The 16765-nt window shown below is 41.5% G+C and overlaps 1 protein-coding gene across 1 annotated transcript in view; it reads left to right on the top strand.

Moving 5' to 3' along the window:
• Nucleotides 1-2972: 2972 nt before the first annotated feature.
• The window catches only part of LOC123966954 (matrix metalloproteinase-24-like), a gene marked incomplete at its 3' end in the record, with an annotated part of 45721 nt that continues 31928 nt past the window's right edge, over nucleotides 2973-16765 (top strand). The window contains exon 1 of the mRNA XM_046043030.1: nucleotides 2973-3389. Coding sequence (XP_045898986.1) covers nucleotides 3255-3389 — 135 coding nt within the window. The remainder of the gene's footprint in view (nucleotides 3390-16765) is intronic.

The following is a 16765-nucleotide window of genomic DNA, read 5'->3' on the forward strand; positions in this document are numbered from 1 at the left end:
ATGGGTCCTAAGATTGATCCTTGTGGGACACCTTTGGTTATCTCAAGAAAATCAGATTTATAACCTTCAGCATAAAAATAACAATAAATGTTGACCGTCTGTTAGGAAACATAGAACAAGCAGCAGCCTCTCATGTTAAGGACCTATTTAGTTGACCCACCTGTTCAACCCGACCTCCTCCCTCTGTGGACTTGGTCTCTATAATAACGTCATCTAACTTCCTCCCTTGCTCCCCGACTGACGGGTTATCATTTTTGGCTGCTACAAAAGGTGCTGATATTTGAATGTAATCAAATGTTTTGGGGCATTTTGTTGAAAGGACTGATTCTGTTTTGCTTTGGAGGTCAGTCTCTTCTTTGTCTTTCGTACTTTCAATTCATAATTTTTGATTCTGTCAAATCAAGTCTGAAGCCATTAAATCTGCAGCTTGTGTCTGAGTCCAGGTCACGTGACTCCCCAGCCACAAGTCAAAACTGAAGCTGAAGTGAGGGCAGCTGAGGGAGTTTTCCAGAGGAGAAGAGAGAAAGAGGTGTAGATGCACAAACAGGCGAATGAGCTACTACAGTGTGAAAGTAAAGGGGGAGATGAGTAGGAGGGGGAATGAGAGCGAGAGAGGAGGAGGTGTTGAAGACCAAAGCGTCTCTCAGTCTGCGCCTCCTCCGCTCATTGTCTTTATTTATCTTCAGGGTTAATAAATGTTACTGATAGTAGCTTTGTAAATTTAATACTAAACTACTGGCATTCAGAAATATTGGAAAACGTGTGACATCTCCTCTCACATCCCTCTTTACTCCTCTGGCTCAGCCTGGCCACTCAGTCTTAATGCAGCCTTTGTATTGTTTTCAACTCTACCTTGATTTGATTCCTTCGTTCCATCTTCACCTCCCCTCTTACTCATCCTCCATGCTGTGTTAATGTTCCTTTCCTCCTTTTATATGCTTGCTACCTTTTTTGCATTTTTCACTGTATCATACAGACATGAAGTACTTCATTTAGAAGGTAAAAAACAATGAGGCATCTCTTCCCCTACAGCGCAGCACATGTATATTTTTATTCACACATAATAGGCCACATTATGAATCAATACTAGCTCATTCATAATTTATAACCTGTGGACCCAGGTGAAAGAAAGGCGGTGGAATGACGTGAACAGCGACTTCTAACTCCTCTGAGACATTTCTGATTCTACATTTCTGAAACTCTGCAGACTTGATTATATGGTTTTGGCTGCCAGCGTGCAGGTCAACAAGGCTGTCATTATGTTAATTTCAGGGCAAATTAAGTTATAAGCCATACTGTGAATTCCTCTGAATGATATCTTCCGCCTCTGTTTCACATGCACATACTGTCACATGCAGCAACACATGCATGTGGTAGGAGATGGAAAGCATTTCTGTTACTTGTATTTTAACTACATTACTAAGTATTTTATAATTGGTATTCGACAGGGCAGAAAAAGTAAAATTTGTATTTGTATATTTTGTTGATACTTTAGAATGGTGTCATTTTGGATTTAGCTATTTTCTCCATGATTAATAAAACCTAAAAAACAAGACCAGGTCAAAACGTGTTATACGATTGGACGATCTGATCAAGCCTTTTTGCTCAATTTAAGACAAACTTCTCCTCTTCCAACATGATTTCATCTCATGCGGCGTCACATGTACACACCGTGGCTATTGTACGCAAAACGGAGATTTTGCGTGTGTATGATATGCTGCAGTTTGCAATGGCATTGCAACACAAAGGCGTCACGGCCAGTGTGCTAGCAGTTAGGGTTAGCCAGTGGACATGCATATATTTTCTGATTTAGGTTTAGGCACTAACTTCTGTGACGGTTATACACACGCGGCCTGGATGCGTCTCATACACCAACCTGGGGGCGTATCCTACACACACAAAATCGCTGTTTTGCATACAATTGCCACGTTTTTTCCAAAGCGTGTATATGTGACGCCTGAGCATGAGAACATTAAATTAATCGGTAACAATTTTGATCATCGTTTCTTTGTGTTAATTTTTTTTTTTAAAGAAGAAATGATCAAATTCTCTGATTTCAACTTCTCAAATGTGAATAGTTTCTTTGCTCCTCTATGACAGTAAACTGAATATATTTAGGCTGTGGACAAATGAAGACATTCGTGGCTGTCACTTTGGGGTTTGGGAAACACTGATCGACATTTTCCTGGGCCCAACAATTAGGCTAATCAATTAATCAAGAAAATCATGTACAGATTTTTCGATAATAGTTAGTTGCAGCCCTAAGTTACAGCATTCAACTTCATGTTCTTCTTTCAGGTAGAGTTCAAACTCTCAACAGCTTCATAGGCTACATTATAAAAATCTGAATGGTTTGCCGTTTTGTACAAATTCAGAAAGTCCAATGTTATGCTGCATTTTGAAAATATAAAATATAGCCCTATGTATTTTACCTTGATATATTTTCTAGCACCAGTAACATGAATTTGAGGGGTAGGCTTTTTTGTATTTTGTAACAAGATACATTTTGCTTTGTTTGTCCATCTCTGTGCATGGTTTGCATAAAAAGCCAAACGATGTAAATGGGGTGAGTTACAACGTTGCTGACATCTGAGTGAAGTTAAGTGATGCACAACACAGCTAGTGAAGGAGATTACTTTCAGATTTATCATTCTGTGGCTGCAAACAAGTGTTTAACTAAAGGAGTGCTGAGGTCCTACCTCATACAAGGAAAACCACAAAGCGTGCACAGGCTTTGGCTGTATAGTAATTCATATCTGTCATTGATGAAATGGTGTTATTCATATACTTGTTTCATTCATAGCCAGTTATTTTTTTTTTTTTGCCATATATTTGCTTTAGAGGAGATGAGTCTCACTGCATCTGTAGCGCTCTTGGTGTTTGCAAAGAGTTACTGCAACAACATCCATCACATCCCTCCCTCTCCATCTCTACCTCTCTCCGTCCCTCCCCCGTCGCCTCCTCAATGATACCGGAGCAGATCGACCAACCTGCATCCCCGGTGTCTTGTAGCCAGGCTTCCCCAGCTGTTCCTCTGTACCCAAATGAGCCTGCGCAATGGGCACTCGGCTAGTAAACCAATAGCGCGTCTGCACTTGCGAACCGGGAGAGAGTGAGAGACAACACACACAGAGGCAGTCAGAGCAGACGGGATGGAGCAGGAGCACACGGACTGTTTCCTCCGGTAAACAAGCGGAGCAGGAGCCTGGACATCACCGGCGGAAAGCGGAGGGGGGGATTTCGGGGACACAGCCATGGCGACGGGAGGAGGAGGAGTGAGGCGGCGGAGGAAAGCTGGGCTCCCGGGATTCTGCTGGAAAACCTGCTACTTTCCCATTTTGTTCTGGGTCGTTTCCGTCTGCGGAGAGGAGAACACGCTGATTGTAGAGGTAGGCGGTCCCGTGCAGAGCGGGCACAAAACATCAGGCGCACCCCAACATCCAAAACACAGATATTTAGAGATGTGTCGGGGCTGTTTGTGTGTTTCCTCTCCAGCCTTCACTGGATGTGCAGGAATGAACATCGATCCCCTCCCTCATTACTCCATGCCATCACTTCAATTCCGTTCTGTCTTAACGCACGCGGGTTGGAGCGGAGTGGTGCGCTCCTCGGGATGTGTTTTATGCACGCTTCCCCCAGCCGTACCTCGCTCTTTCTCTCTCACCCTGCCTTCCCCCCCTTTCCCACGAAAATGACACCTACCATCCCCGTAAGTAGGGATCGGGAAATGAAAAATTCAGGAGTTGGTGGACTGAATTAACTGAGGCAGAACACCGAGAGAGCAGCGGTTGAGGTCTTTTGTTTTCAGACTGCGCGCGCACTGAGCGGCTCCAGCTGCTGTCCAGTGAATTTACTAATTACAAACAAGGTGGTTTAATTGCTCATCAGGTTTGATTGTTTCCGTTGCTTTGTAGGCTTCTCTCCGGCCGCAGAGCTCCACTGTGAGGGCAAAAATAATGTGCTCATCCGCTGGTTGGGCTTTTGGCGTAGGAGTCAGACCAAGATGGTGAGGTTGGAGACTGAACATCCTCATTAGAAGCGGTTTTAACACACGTCGTTTGGCTGATTTCCAGGCGGATTATTATACTTGTTAATAGGTGACCCTGGTTTTTCATTTCACCTCTCTTGTGCGCAATTGGAACAGGGAGAGGTCAAATGCATTGTGATATCTTTGGAGGAGTCTCTGTAACGAGCTCTCAACCCGTGTTGTTAAGAGATAGCAATCAGCATGCAGAGAGCATTAAGTGGACCTCCAATGAGTGTGCTGCTTTCATGTGTGCTGAACAAAGCATCTCCAGATCCCCCCCCCACCCTCTTTCTCTCCCTTCACTGAGTCCAAATATAGCCTGCCTCCATAATTTATGGAAATGGCAGCAAGTTGGAAGAGAGAAGAGAAGAGATGGGAAGAGATGCAGACAGATGATGTTAAACAGGACTGCAGTCACACAAAGGCAGATGTTGAGAGAAAGTTCTGTGTTGATGTAAGCACAAATGAAACATGAAACTGTGACTGATGATGAAAAGATGCTCCCAATAAGATGTTCAGCTTCAGCAGACCTGTGATGCATTGTTTGCTGAATATGCACCTTGTTTGGATATTTGGGTCATGTGCTATGAAATTGAATGCTTGCAGTAACGTTTCAGCTCCAGAAGACGTGCTCAGCGGTGTTTGTGTTTCTAGTGACACTTTCATTGAGACAAAGGAAGCGCCTGTGGCTGTGCCGAGCGTGGCTGCTATAACAGCCGGGATATGTCACGGTGCCGTACAAAGGATGAGATGTTTTCACTGAGCCTTTTTCCCTGAGAAATCATAATCCTCTCAAAGCTATTGTTGGTACACGTCATGCTAATGTGGACTCACACAGATGTACTGTACAAGTCCAAGGTTTTAGTACAAAATATTCCAGCAGATCTACGATGATGTGCTGCCTGAAATTCCTTAGTCAATATTTCAGCTGCCAGATCGTTCTATTGGTACCGAGAACATAAAACCTTTTGTGTGAAAAGGTCTGAGGAAAGCGTACAAGTGCACTTCTAATCATTATTTTCATCTGCTGATTATCATCTTGGTTAATTGTTCTGTTAGAAACAGTCCAGAACTCAAAGACATCCAGCTTGCTGTAACATGAGACAAAGAAAATCAGCACACCCTCACAGTTGAGAAGCTGAAACGAGAGAATGTTTGGTGTTTTTGCTTGAAAAATTACCTTTATCGATTATCAGAATAGTTTCAGATTAATGTTTTGACTAATTGGAAATTAATTTGAGCTTTATACACACACAACATACTTTGCTTGCATGCCAGTGATAATTATGTAAGAGCCAGCTATTTAAAAAAAGATGAATCTCCTCATGTACATCAACAAAAATATAGTAAACATGTTTTCAGTGAGCATTTATTTGCAAGTTATGATCTTATGTTGTGAATTGGATTTGTGTGTTTTTATGTAGTCTAATTCTTGCAAAGTGGAATAATAACTCAATGTTTTATTATTAAAACAGCATAAGTGTTTCTTCGTAACTCATCACTCAAATATTTCTCTCTTCCAAGCAAATGATGTCATTCGATGTTTTTAACAAAGCTTCTCCAGTGAGGTCTCAACCAACCAATCAAAATCCTCTCCGCTTCAGATTTTCACAGCATCAAGGTTCCTTTGTGTGCACGGCGTGGCCACATGACGCCGTTTAGAAGATGATGTATACTTTTCATCTCCTAATTGGCGTCCTGTTTTTCCTGAATCAAAGGTTCAGTGCAACAACAAAGTCCCACTGGTGTTAAAAAACATACATCAAATGGTAATTTACGCAAGGACGGGGGCTCCTGCTGAACATATTAATTGACACTAATTATTAAATGCATCCTCCTTGTTAATCACAGGTTTTAATTGCAATAAATAATAATTTAATTGGTATACAGGTCGCCTGCCAGCTGCCTGCCGTGCTGTTTGTAAAAAGCTCACACTGTATGTACCACAGGGACACGGTGATTTTTACAGATCCGGGATGTTGTAAACATGACTGTGAAGATGTGTTTGTGTTCTGAGTTTTCTCTCCTACTTGTATTTGATTGTTGACATACTATGTGTCTTTGCTGAAATGATGATTACGTGCACACATGCTGAGATCTTTTCATGACAGCTCTGCAGCAAACATTTGACTGTAGTCGCAGAGGTCACATCTGTGCAGACCTTGATGTTTTACGTGAAGCTGCATGAAAACATGTTTTGATCATGTCTCAACTGTCATGTATGTATTTATTTATTTATTTATTTATTTATTTGCTTCACTTTGTGGTGCTGGAAGTATTTTTCCATGGTTTCCGGGAGTAAACTGCTGTCTGAGGTCCATGTGCAGAGCCATACTGTGATGACCATTTCAATGTCACATGTGTTACAAGCTGTTTTATAGCCTAGTGGGTCAAATATTGAGGGGGAAATTAACTACTTTAACTAACAACTACTTTAAAACACTGCAGTGATTGGACTGTCTATAGCACCAGCAGTTGTGTGTAGGACTGTGCGTGAGAGGATCGCCAACGTTAACACAAATCATACTGAGGGGGAACCTGAACATCTGAACCAAATTTATTGGCAGTTCATCCAGTAGTTGTTGAGACATTTTATGTCAGACAATCTCACAAAAATGTCAACCTCATGGTGACACTAGAGGAAGTCATGGATCACCAAAGTCATGAGGATTTATAAGTCATGAGGAATTTGTGCAAATTCCTTTTGTGAATATTGAGATATTTTGGTCTGGACCAAAGACACCCTGCTAGGGTGGCTAAAACACACTGGATCATATATCAAATATTACAAAAATAACCTGAAATGTACTTGAAATATTTGTGTAACCTCCTTTAAAAATACGTAGTGTTTTTTTTTTTTTTAAGTCACAGACTACTGCTGTAAAAAGAGAATATCATCGTGCATGTAAACGCACCATCAGTTTGGTTGGTGGTCCAATTTTTTTTAGTTTACTTAAAACACAATTTGAAGTTGACATTTATTTTTACTGAATCATTTTGCCTGTTTTCTTGTTGACATGGATTTACATCAGCTCAGTATTTTGTTTCTTTTGTTCTGCCCAAGACGAGAGTTATGTCAAGTCGTCCATCAGCACCACACTCAACCATGAAACACCGTCTGCCGCCCACCTCAGCTTCAGGTTGTTGCACTGACACAGAAACACATGGGTTTCGCTTGCTCAGCCTATCATCACAGAGGGAAGATACAGCTCGTGAGTGAGGCTGGTGCAGCGAAAACACAGATGGTTGGTTAGCAGACGAGCAGAGACTGGGGGAGAGAGAGGGAGAGAGAGAGAGAGTGAGCAAAGGGAGAAGGAGGCGTTCAGTTCTTTGTCTGACTCACTGGTTTATGCTCCTTTGTCTGTTTACACAATAGGTCAGAAATCTGTGGTCAAAACCTGCTAATGTTTGGAAAGAATATTTTTGGCTAGCAGGTATAGACAACTGTTGTGTGGGCTTTAGAGCTTGTTGTTGTTGAGAAGCCTTTTGTGTAGCTCGCTAAATGGTAGATTAACCCAATGTTAGTGATTGTCCTAATGCTGTTAAGTGATCAATTTATTAATTGATTGGTTGACAAGCAAAGTATGTTTATAGATTACAATGGCATGAAAGCATTTCTTTGAGGACGATACATTTTCCAGCTGCTCCGGTTTGCATTCACAAAGGCAAAAGCTCAGTCGCACTGAGAGGGTAGATGTTCCAGGATTCGGTTCAACCGGATTAACAAGGTCGGATTTACGAATGTTCTGATGCTCAGTGGTATGGCCAAAACATTTAATTGTGATTTTTATTTTAAGCTTGGGACGATTCAAGGTGTTAATAGTTTCTGAGAGTGAACCCTAAAGTTGTGGGCTGATTAAACTGAAAACAATTAAATAAAAGAGAGAACGGTCCCAGCTCACATGACATGGTTAAGCAACATTTCAGTCAAAAAAAATATAGTATAAAAGCAGCTGAAAGAACAAAACTTTGCACCCTTAAAATGTTTGATTTGACTGCTGCCATGATCACCTGAAAGTCTGGATGGGACACCTCTTATAAATAGTTAAACATTTACCACCAACTCTCTGTAGATGATGATAATGTTACGTTTTGTACTGGTCGTACCCAAAAGCGAACACAGAACACAGTACACCATGAGGGAAAAGTTGGAAGTCTTAATTCACAAAACGGTGAAGGTGAATCTAAGGCAGGTGAGGTTGGCACGAGCGGCAGGCAGGTGAACAATGGCGGAGTCTTGAATCCGTAGAAACGTGGAAGCCGGTGTCTGGTTGCAGATGTCAAGGCAGAAATGCTGAGGCACAAGAGGAAGACAAAGAAACTGCTCAAAACAAAGGCAAACATGAAACACCCTTAGGTTAACATGAAATACAAGGTTAGCGAATGTATTCTACCACTTGTCGATAGGAATAATCTGGCGGTGAACTTCAGGCAGCCGGGGATAATATAAGACGATGGGTTGATTGGCTGTCAGGTTCCCAAAACAAGATCATGCCCACATACAAAGATATGCGCAACACATGAGGGAGAAACACAAGAGAAACGGAGAACTAAATAATTTCACTGCATATGTCTGTAATGCTGGTGTTTGTGCTTTTTTTTTGCAGTGAGGTTCATTTGCACAGAAAGGGGCCAATGCATATTACCAAATTTAAATATGTGCAAATGGCACGGGATTACCGAAACGCAATTTGCTTGACAGCGCATTTAGGGGTCTATTTCACCCTTTTGCGGGTCCTTTTGAGAATTACACGCTGTCTTTATGTGTTATTTGTGCAAGACTCTCCATTTGCACTGCTGTTACTGTAGTATTAGCAATTTTATTTTAGCATTTTCCCATAACTGTCAATTGTGTCTGCAGTGGCCAAGTTACATAGCCTCACTTTAATGCAGCTTTAAAGACATGCAAAATAAACAAAACAAAACACTTTTCTCTGCAGAAAGTCATTTTTTATTTTTAAAGTCAGTGTGGCTCTAAAGGAGTCTCAGAGTGAAATCGAAGGCAGACTGAGTTTGATGTAGTAGAAAACTGAGATTGATGAGAGAAGGCTGGATTTGGTGGGATTTGATACTCGGCCAGTTTTATCGATTGCGTTTTTGAAGTCTTTCTCTGAGTGGTGAGTTTTACACTTTTCTAGAGACTGGGGCCCTTCTCAAAATGGCTGCATGTACCTACCAGCATGATGATGATGATGATGATGATGATGATGATGATGATGATGAATATAAATAATGATGACTAAGGCAGCGATTGTTGATGGTTTTATTTGAGGGAAGTGTGTTTCCAAACCTCTCTGTGTGCTTTTTTTTCTGTCTGTTTTTCTCCTCTCCCCCAAGAGGAGAGGAGCTCGGGGAGGAAGGCTGGTCCCTGGGGTGTTGTAAACACCACATTACACCCAAGAAATGGGCTAAATTAGCCTGCAATGCTGCACTTCTCAGAGCCGTGTGTGTTTATGCACACTGTGTAGGCGGGTGTGAATTCACGGCTCTTACTCGTAGTTTAAGCTTTGTCGTGATTCGCTGTCCTTGGAGTGAAGCGCACACATATGGAGCCTGTTCTTCATATTAATGTCTATTTTTCTGCAAGCGTCACCCGCTGCGCTTAAGAGCATTTAGGCTTTTTGACGGACAGCCTCATTGTTTTACAGTCCTTCCCCTCTCTCCCTCTTTATTCATCTGTCTCAAGTTTTTTTTTTTTCCACTTCCCTCGGCTCCATTGTCTTTCTCGCCCTCCCACACACACTTTACCGTGCACTCAGTGCAAGCTGCAGCTGTAAATAAGAGGAGTTGTCATTGTGCATTTGATGAGGATATAGTACTGTTTGTAGTCAGCGAGCCAGGAACAAACAGAAGAAGTACTGAGAAGGAGGTTATGTGGTGGATGGTTAGCTCAGCTGAACTCCATCAACCTACCTTTTTAAATAATTGACACAAACTACTATGATATAAATGACGATGTGCATCACTGCCTGTTATGTGGTTGTTATGTCTGTTCTGGCTTCCGAATCTAAGCACCGTAGAAGTCTGAAGTAGTTAGTTTTATTTATGTATTTCATTAAAATGAATCTAGTGAACAATCCTGCAAAAATTAATAGAAATAAAAAACTGAAAAAATGAATTCAAAGCTGAGCATGAGTTTGGTACAACTTACTCGTAAGGCTATTTATAAGGGGTTAGTAAGTTGTAACTAATGACTTTATCAATAGTTGATGATAATTTTGTAGATAAGTTATAACACTTTGGGTTACCAGGTTGGGAAAATATCTCATTAATAAATGATCATGAGTGACTCACTTTCTAAAAAAGTCATCATGTCTTAAGTCAAAGGAGTAAATATTAATATGACATTAATAAAGGGTAATAAACATAAGAATAAGAAACGTACCAGTTATGGAGGTTTCACAGAAGCAGTCATTGTAACAAATACATTAATAAACGCAAATGTGCTGACAACTATATAACCATATATCTGTTATAATGTTTTACTTTATAAGTTCGGAGGTTAAAAGGGCTCAAGAATGAAAAAACAAAGTGTCCTGCTAGCAGAGGAGGAACTTCAGTCTTGTTGTTCTGGTCAATGATCCAAATGCTGACTCTTTTTATAAAGCCGTATTACCGTATCGCCTTCATCGCCTCGCGCCTCGACTACTGCAGCAGCCTCTTCACCTGCCTGAGCCTCAAATCTATTAATCAGCACCAGGCTGTACAGAACTCAGCTGCCAGGCTTTTAAAAAGATCCAGGAGAAGTGATCCAGCACGCCTGTTTCAGCCTCCTTGCACCGGCTCCCTGTATGTTTTAGAATAGACCTCGCTGTTGACTTTTAAGACTCTTCATGGCCTCCTCGCTATATATCTGACTTCTTAGTCACATGCGAGCGAGTACATAGCCTGAGGCGCAGCTGAAAACTAGAGGTGACAGAGCGTTCACAGTCAGAGCCCCGAGTCTAACGAGCTGCCTGAGGAAATCAGGTCGGCAGAATCACTGACCTCTTTTAAATCTCTTTGTAAAACAGACTTATCGGAGAGTTTTTCAAGATTTTACTTGATTTTAATTGACTTCCCTTTTGCTGGCGACACCGTCATTGGTTTTGTTTGCTGATTAATACATTGGAAATATAATCTGCTTGTTGTTGCGTCGAGTGAAACGCCTTGTAACGTGGGTTCAGAAAAGTCCTCTAAACAATGATGATTATTATTATTAGGTAAACCATTTCATGAAGGGCCACTAAGTGCATCCCTCCTCCCTTCCTGGATTTGTACATTTAAATATTTAAACAATGGAGTTGAAATTAATTAGGAAGCTTTGAAACGCTGCTGTTGGCTGCTTGTCTATTTGTTTCTTGACGCAATAGAGAAAGAAACCAGAACTTGTGCAGTGAAACGAGTAATGAAACAGATTTCGTCAGTGACTGATTCAGTCTATAGTAGGGTCATATACAGTAGGTCTAAACTGAGACTGGAATCCAAGGGTTTTCATAGGAGAACGGTGCATAAATAGGTGTGTGTTTTGTCACTTGGTGGTGGACTTTTGCTTTATGGTGCTGAGTCACTTACAGCCTCTAATAATTTACCATAATGTCACCGGTTTTCAAATCTGCCTTATCTGCATAAAGCTCTGCGAAAGGAGTGAAAAGGGTAAGAAGAGAAAGAGGACGAGTTGTATAATACTGCAGCAGGAGACAGGACGTCAGGCAGCGAAGGTAGAGACTCGAGATACTGATCTGGCTAAAGATGGGGAGAGAGGAGAGGAGAAGAGAAGAACAGGGGAAAAAACAAAGACAAAAAGAAAAATTAAATGGTGCAAGACTGATTTAGCAGTACAGCAGCCCAGACTATAGACAGGCAAAGTGAGAAATGAACTTTGACTGAAAAATTTGACAAAGAAGAAACGAGTGGACAGCAGCGAGGAGAACACGAGAGGTTTCCAACATGGAAAGAGACGGAATGACAGGACGAGTTGATATAATGCTGAACTCCCTCCCTCTGATGTTTATGTGCTCGTGTCTCTGTGATGTGAGTCATACCTTCTGCAAACCTAAACTAACAGGATTAAACCAAATTACATGCAATTATTTTTATGTATACATGTTCTGTTTTGTTTCTTTCACATTTAAAGATATAAATAATGCAGAAATGTATTTTATATATATATATATAATGCAGAAATGTATTTTATCCATTGATTTCCAAGGGGCTGTTTGTCCATCTGAATCTGCACCTGGCAGGATTTTAACATGAAAAGTGCAGCTATCTTGTCTTTTATCTATTGTGAGGCTTTAACACAGGAGCCAGAGTGGGAGTCAGTATTTAGATAGGGGGTGGATGTAACAACTTAAATTTGTGTGTCTATATATATAGTATCTCTCAAAAGGGAGTACACCCCTCACATTTTTGTAAATATTTGATTATATATTTTCATGTGACAACACTGAAGAAATGACACTTTGCTACAATGTAAAGTAGTGAGTGTACAGCTTGTATAACAGTGTAAATTTGCTGTCCTCTCAAAATAACACATCACACAGCCATTAATGTCTAAACCGCTGGAAACAGAAGTGAGTACACCCCTAAGTGAAAATGTCCAAATTGGGCCCAATTAACCATTTTCTGTCCCTGGTGTCTTGTGACTCGTTAGTGTTACAAGGTCTCAGGTTTGAACAGGGAGCAGGTGTGTTAAATTTGGTGTTATCGCTCTCACACTCCCTCATACTGGTCACTGGAAGTTCAACATGGCACCTCGTGGCAAAGACCTCTCTGAGGAGCTGAAAAAAGAACGGTTGCTCTACTTAAAGATGGCTGAGGCTATAAGAATATCTTCTTATAGCCTCAGCCATCCAAGACCCTGAAACTGAGCTGCAGCACGGTGGCGAAGACGATACGGCAGTTCAACAGGACAGGTTCCACTCAGAACAGGGAACAGGCCTCGCCATGGTCGATCAAAGAAGTTGAATGCACTTGCTCAGTTTCACATCCAGAGGTTGTCTTTGGGAAATATAGAGTGCTGCCAACATTGCTGCCGAGGTTGAAGGGGTGGGGGGGTCAGCCTGTCAGTGCTCAGACCACACGCCGCACACTGCATAGGTGTTGTGTATATTTTTAGCTTAACTCACAGCTGGTTGAAGTCATTTTGCCAGTTGGTCCCAAAGCATGTTTAAAGAAAAAGCTATATGGGACACAGCTACAACACTCTGTTGTTTTGTTTTTTTTAAATGGCATTACTTTGAATTTAGCTCAGTTGGTAGAGCAGAGTTTTACCAAAACAGAAATGCTGGGTGAGTCTGTCAACATGGTCACAGCTTTTCACAAATTATTCCGTTACCTCTCGCTGTTGTTTTATTTCTTTATGCCTCCTTTAGCTTTATGTCATAAACGATAAACAAGCTGTGATTTTTTTTTTTTTGGGGGGGGGACAAACAGGAGGATACAGTGTTAAAAGCCCATGTTGTCACAACAGCACAAAAACAGGAAGACCTTAAGGGAAAGGCGTTGTGCAGGACAGATGACAGTTAATGCACCCTGCAGATCACTTTTAACATGTGCCAGGAACTAATACACTGCATAGTGCATTCAGCCCGTCTGGCAGTGTGTTGCAGCTCGAGATGAGAGTCCAGCAGCGCAATGGAGCCTCATCACATGAGATACTGAGCAGGACGCAAATGCAAGTGCAGTTCTAATTAAAAATGAACATCAGGCAGGGCTCTGTCTGTTATGAGAAAAGCATCTTGCTTCTCTATAAGCTCTCTGGGTGCAGCGCAGAAGGACATAGAGAGTGTTTTACGTTTGATCACTGCGGTAGCACAGGAGGAGGAAACAATTTTCACACTGAGATGTAAATTTAATTACACTATTTGCCTGCAGCAAGAACAAATCATGCCAGTGTAGCACCCTAATGTTCATCACTGATCATACACTCATTGAATTATCTGGTTTTTCTACATGACGCTTAAATAAAAATAAAAGTCACTAATTAAAAAGTGCAAAAAGGGCAGCATGGTAGCTAAGTGGTTAGCATGTCGCCTCCTGGGTTCACATACTTAAAGAATGTCCAGCTGCTGCCTTTCTGTTTGGAGTTTGTTTCCTCCAGGAGAAAGACATGCAGGTTAGGGAGTATCTGAAAACAATGTGCACCGTTGTGCTACGGTTTCTGCGTTGAACGACATGTTTCCTTGAAATGTTGTGCAACGCTTGGAGATATGTTTTCTCGGTTTGGTGGCTGTGTCAGACTTGTTACCCAATCAGTAGCAACGTGTGTATATAAACACCTTAAAAGGCAGTGCAGTGTTCAAGGCTCAAAAATGCCTGAGGGCTTCGACTTATTGACCCCACCTCTTGGCCAATGATTGCTGGCTTTGGCCCCCTGAGACCCTGGTCAGGAAACGTGCGTATAGAAAACTAATAGATGAACGGAAATGCACACAAATAACAACTACATATAAAGAACAAGTCCTCCTCTTTTATCCCTGACAAAATATTGTGTGTTGTAGTGGAAAGAAGCTGTAAACACAACACATTATGACCGTTTAAAGTTGATTTAATGAACTTGTTAGCAAACAATTGCCTCTTTACACAAGCAGCAGATTCAGCGCAACATTATCATTCATTTGGAGTCGTGTTTCTTCCCATCTGGTCCAATATTCACTCTCTTCTTGCTCACTGTGCTCACCAGCTAGTCTCTAGCTGTGTCTTGTCTGCTGTTCGGTGCTGAGCAGGTCATGCATGGTGAGCTTTTTAGCTGAAAACAGCTGCCTGAGAGTGGTGAGAGGGAACCAAAACAATAAAGTTGCACTGAATTGAAACATGGTTAAAAGCTCTGTATAGCTGAGGCGGCTGCAGACTCTGACGCTATTTCTCTGGGGGTTTGTCACTGTGAGCGACACCTTTCACATTACACATTGTCATTTGATGCAGTTCAAATATAAACATATTGATTATAGCAGCTTTAAATCTTCTACAACCCTAAATCTGTAAGCTCCTAAATGACTGATGAACGGCGCGTCCTGACTGAACTTTGAAGAGCAGTGTTTAGAAGATGACAGCTGTCTGAAGGGCTGCTCTGACACAATAGAAGAACTTCCCACGTCCTTCCATCCATCTTTCAGGCCTCCTCCTTCTCTTCTGCTCCCTCTATCTGTCAAATCTCCATCGATCTGTTGATAAATCTGTTCATCCATCTGTCCATCACTCCACACTGAGCGTGTGCTTCACAACAGCCGCTGCCATCGAGCCTTTGTTGCATCCTGAAATGTTTTACTTTGAAGTGATGCTGTAATGATCCGGCAACGACTCCGGTGCTGTGTTATCATTGTTCTGATGTTTCCGTGTGTACTTTTACAGAGGTCACCTGTCAATCAGACAGTGTCGGTGGTGCTGTGATGTCTTGGCTTTTATAGTGGTTAGATCTTCAGTGATGTGTATTAGTAATTATATTTATTTGATATTTAATCTGCAGCTTCAGACTTTCTATATGTTGGCAGTTTGATTGATTTGACCTTATAGCTGCTCAGTAACCAAACTGATAATAAATGACAAATAGGATGAGTAATAAAAGCCAGTTGCTTAGAAATAAGCAGAGTAAAAACTTTTTGTGTAGTGACAAGGAGCTGAACGATGTATGACTAGTGAGAAGTCTTAATTCAACCCATGCTGGAGTGGTTTTCTTTAAGTTGAAGTCAATGAACCTGTTATGTGTATATATGGGATGTTGTGTTTGTGTGTTTTCCTTTCTGCCCTTAGCAGGACCTCGCCCCGCCCCCAATGCCGCAGTCAGCAGGCTGATTCCACTCTCCTTATCAGTGGAGAGTATAAGGGCTGGAGAAGGAAGCTGCTGTGTGGAGAGTATGGTGGTCTACAGCGAAAGAGACAGTGGTTACCGAGAGTGTTGGAAGTCTGCGGCGAATGTGTGGCAGTTGGCAGAGACAGTAACCAGTAGTGACAACAGTGGGAGCCCTGCGGTTAAGTGTAGTGATTTACTGTTTTTGGTTTGCACCTTGTGCTGGTGTGTGACAGTTTGCCATCACTACTTTGGTGTTTAGCCAATACCTTAGTTCCCTTTAAAAAGGACCCTTGTTGCTCGCTTCCCTTTTGGGAGTTGTTTTCTGTTTTACTGTGCATTTAGAGACTCCTTTTGTTAAATACTCTAAATAATCTCCTTTTTCTCTTTAACTTACTCCTGTCTGTTTATTCTGCCCTGGAACAAATTTATTAATTGTACTAGCCTCCTCCCCCTGGGCTTCAATCTGAGGTTTGTAACAGAACAGAAAAATTACAAATTATGTAAAGAATAGAAAAGACAACTAAAATGTTTATAATGTTTTTAGAAGAACATTTCACTGAGATGAAATGTCTGTGAAACTCACTAAAGTAAATAAAAGTCACTTTTATGCTTCTAAACAATGAATTTACTGAAAATTGTGCAGAGACAAGCTGCCTCTAATAACGCAGTGAAAGACCTGGCATCCGCTGCACAGTGTTGTAGTTGACAAATACTGAATGCATGTATCATAAAGTATGAAGGCAGCGTGGCAGAAGGCTGCAGGTGTGGAGGAGGAGGTTTTATTTGAATACAATCAATTGGCTCGACAGAAGTTACTAGCTCTGCAGACTCTGATGTATTCCTGAAGGGGTTTCTGAATTATTGAGAATATCATGAAGGCAAAGCTTTGCTCTTGTTGAGTCATGACTGTCTTCCTTTGTTTACATTGCTTTGCTTTACAGCCACGATAAAACTGGCTGATACTC

The sequence above is a fragment of the Micropterus dolomieu genome, unplaced genomic scaffold (assembly GCF_021292245.1).
Source record: "Micropterus dolomieu isolate WLL.071019.BEF.003 ecotype Adirondacks unplaced genomic scaffold, ASM2129224v1 contig_14627, whole genome shotgun sequence".
NCBI classification, from domain to species: domain Eukaryota; kingdom Metazoa; phylum Chordata; class Actinopteri; order Centrarchiformes; family Centrarchidae; genus Micropterus; species Micropterus dolomieu.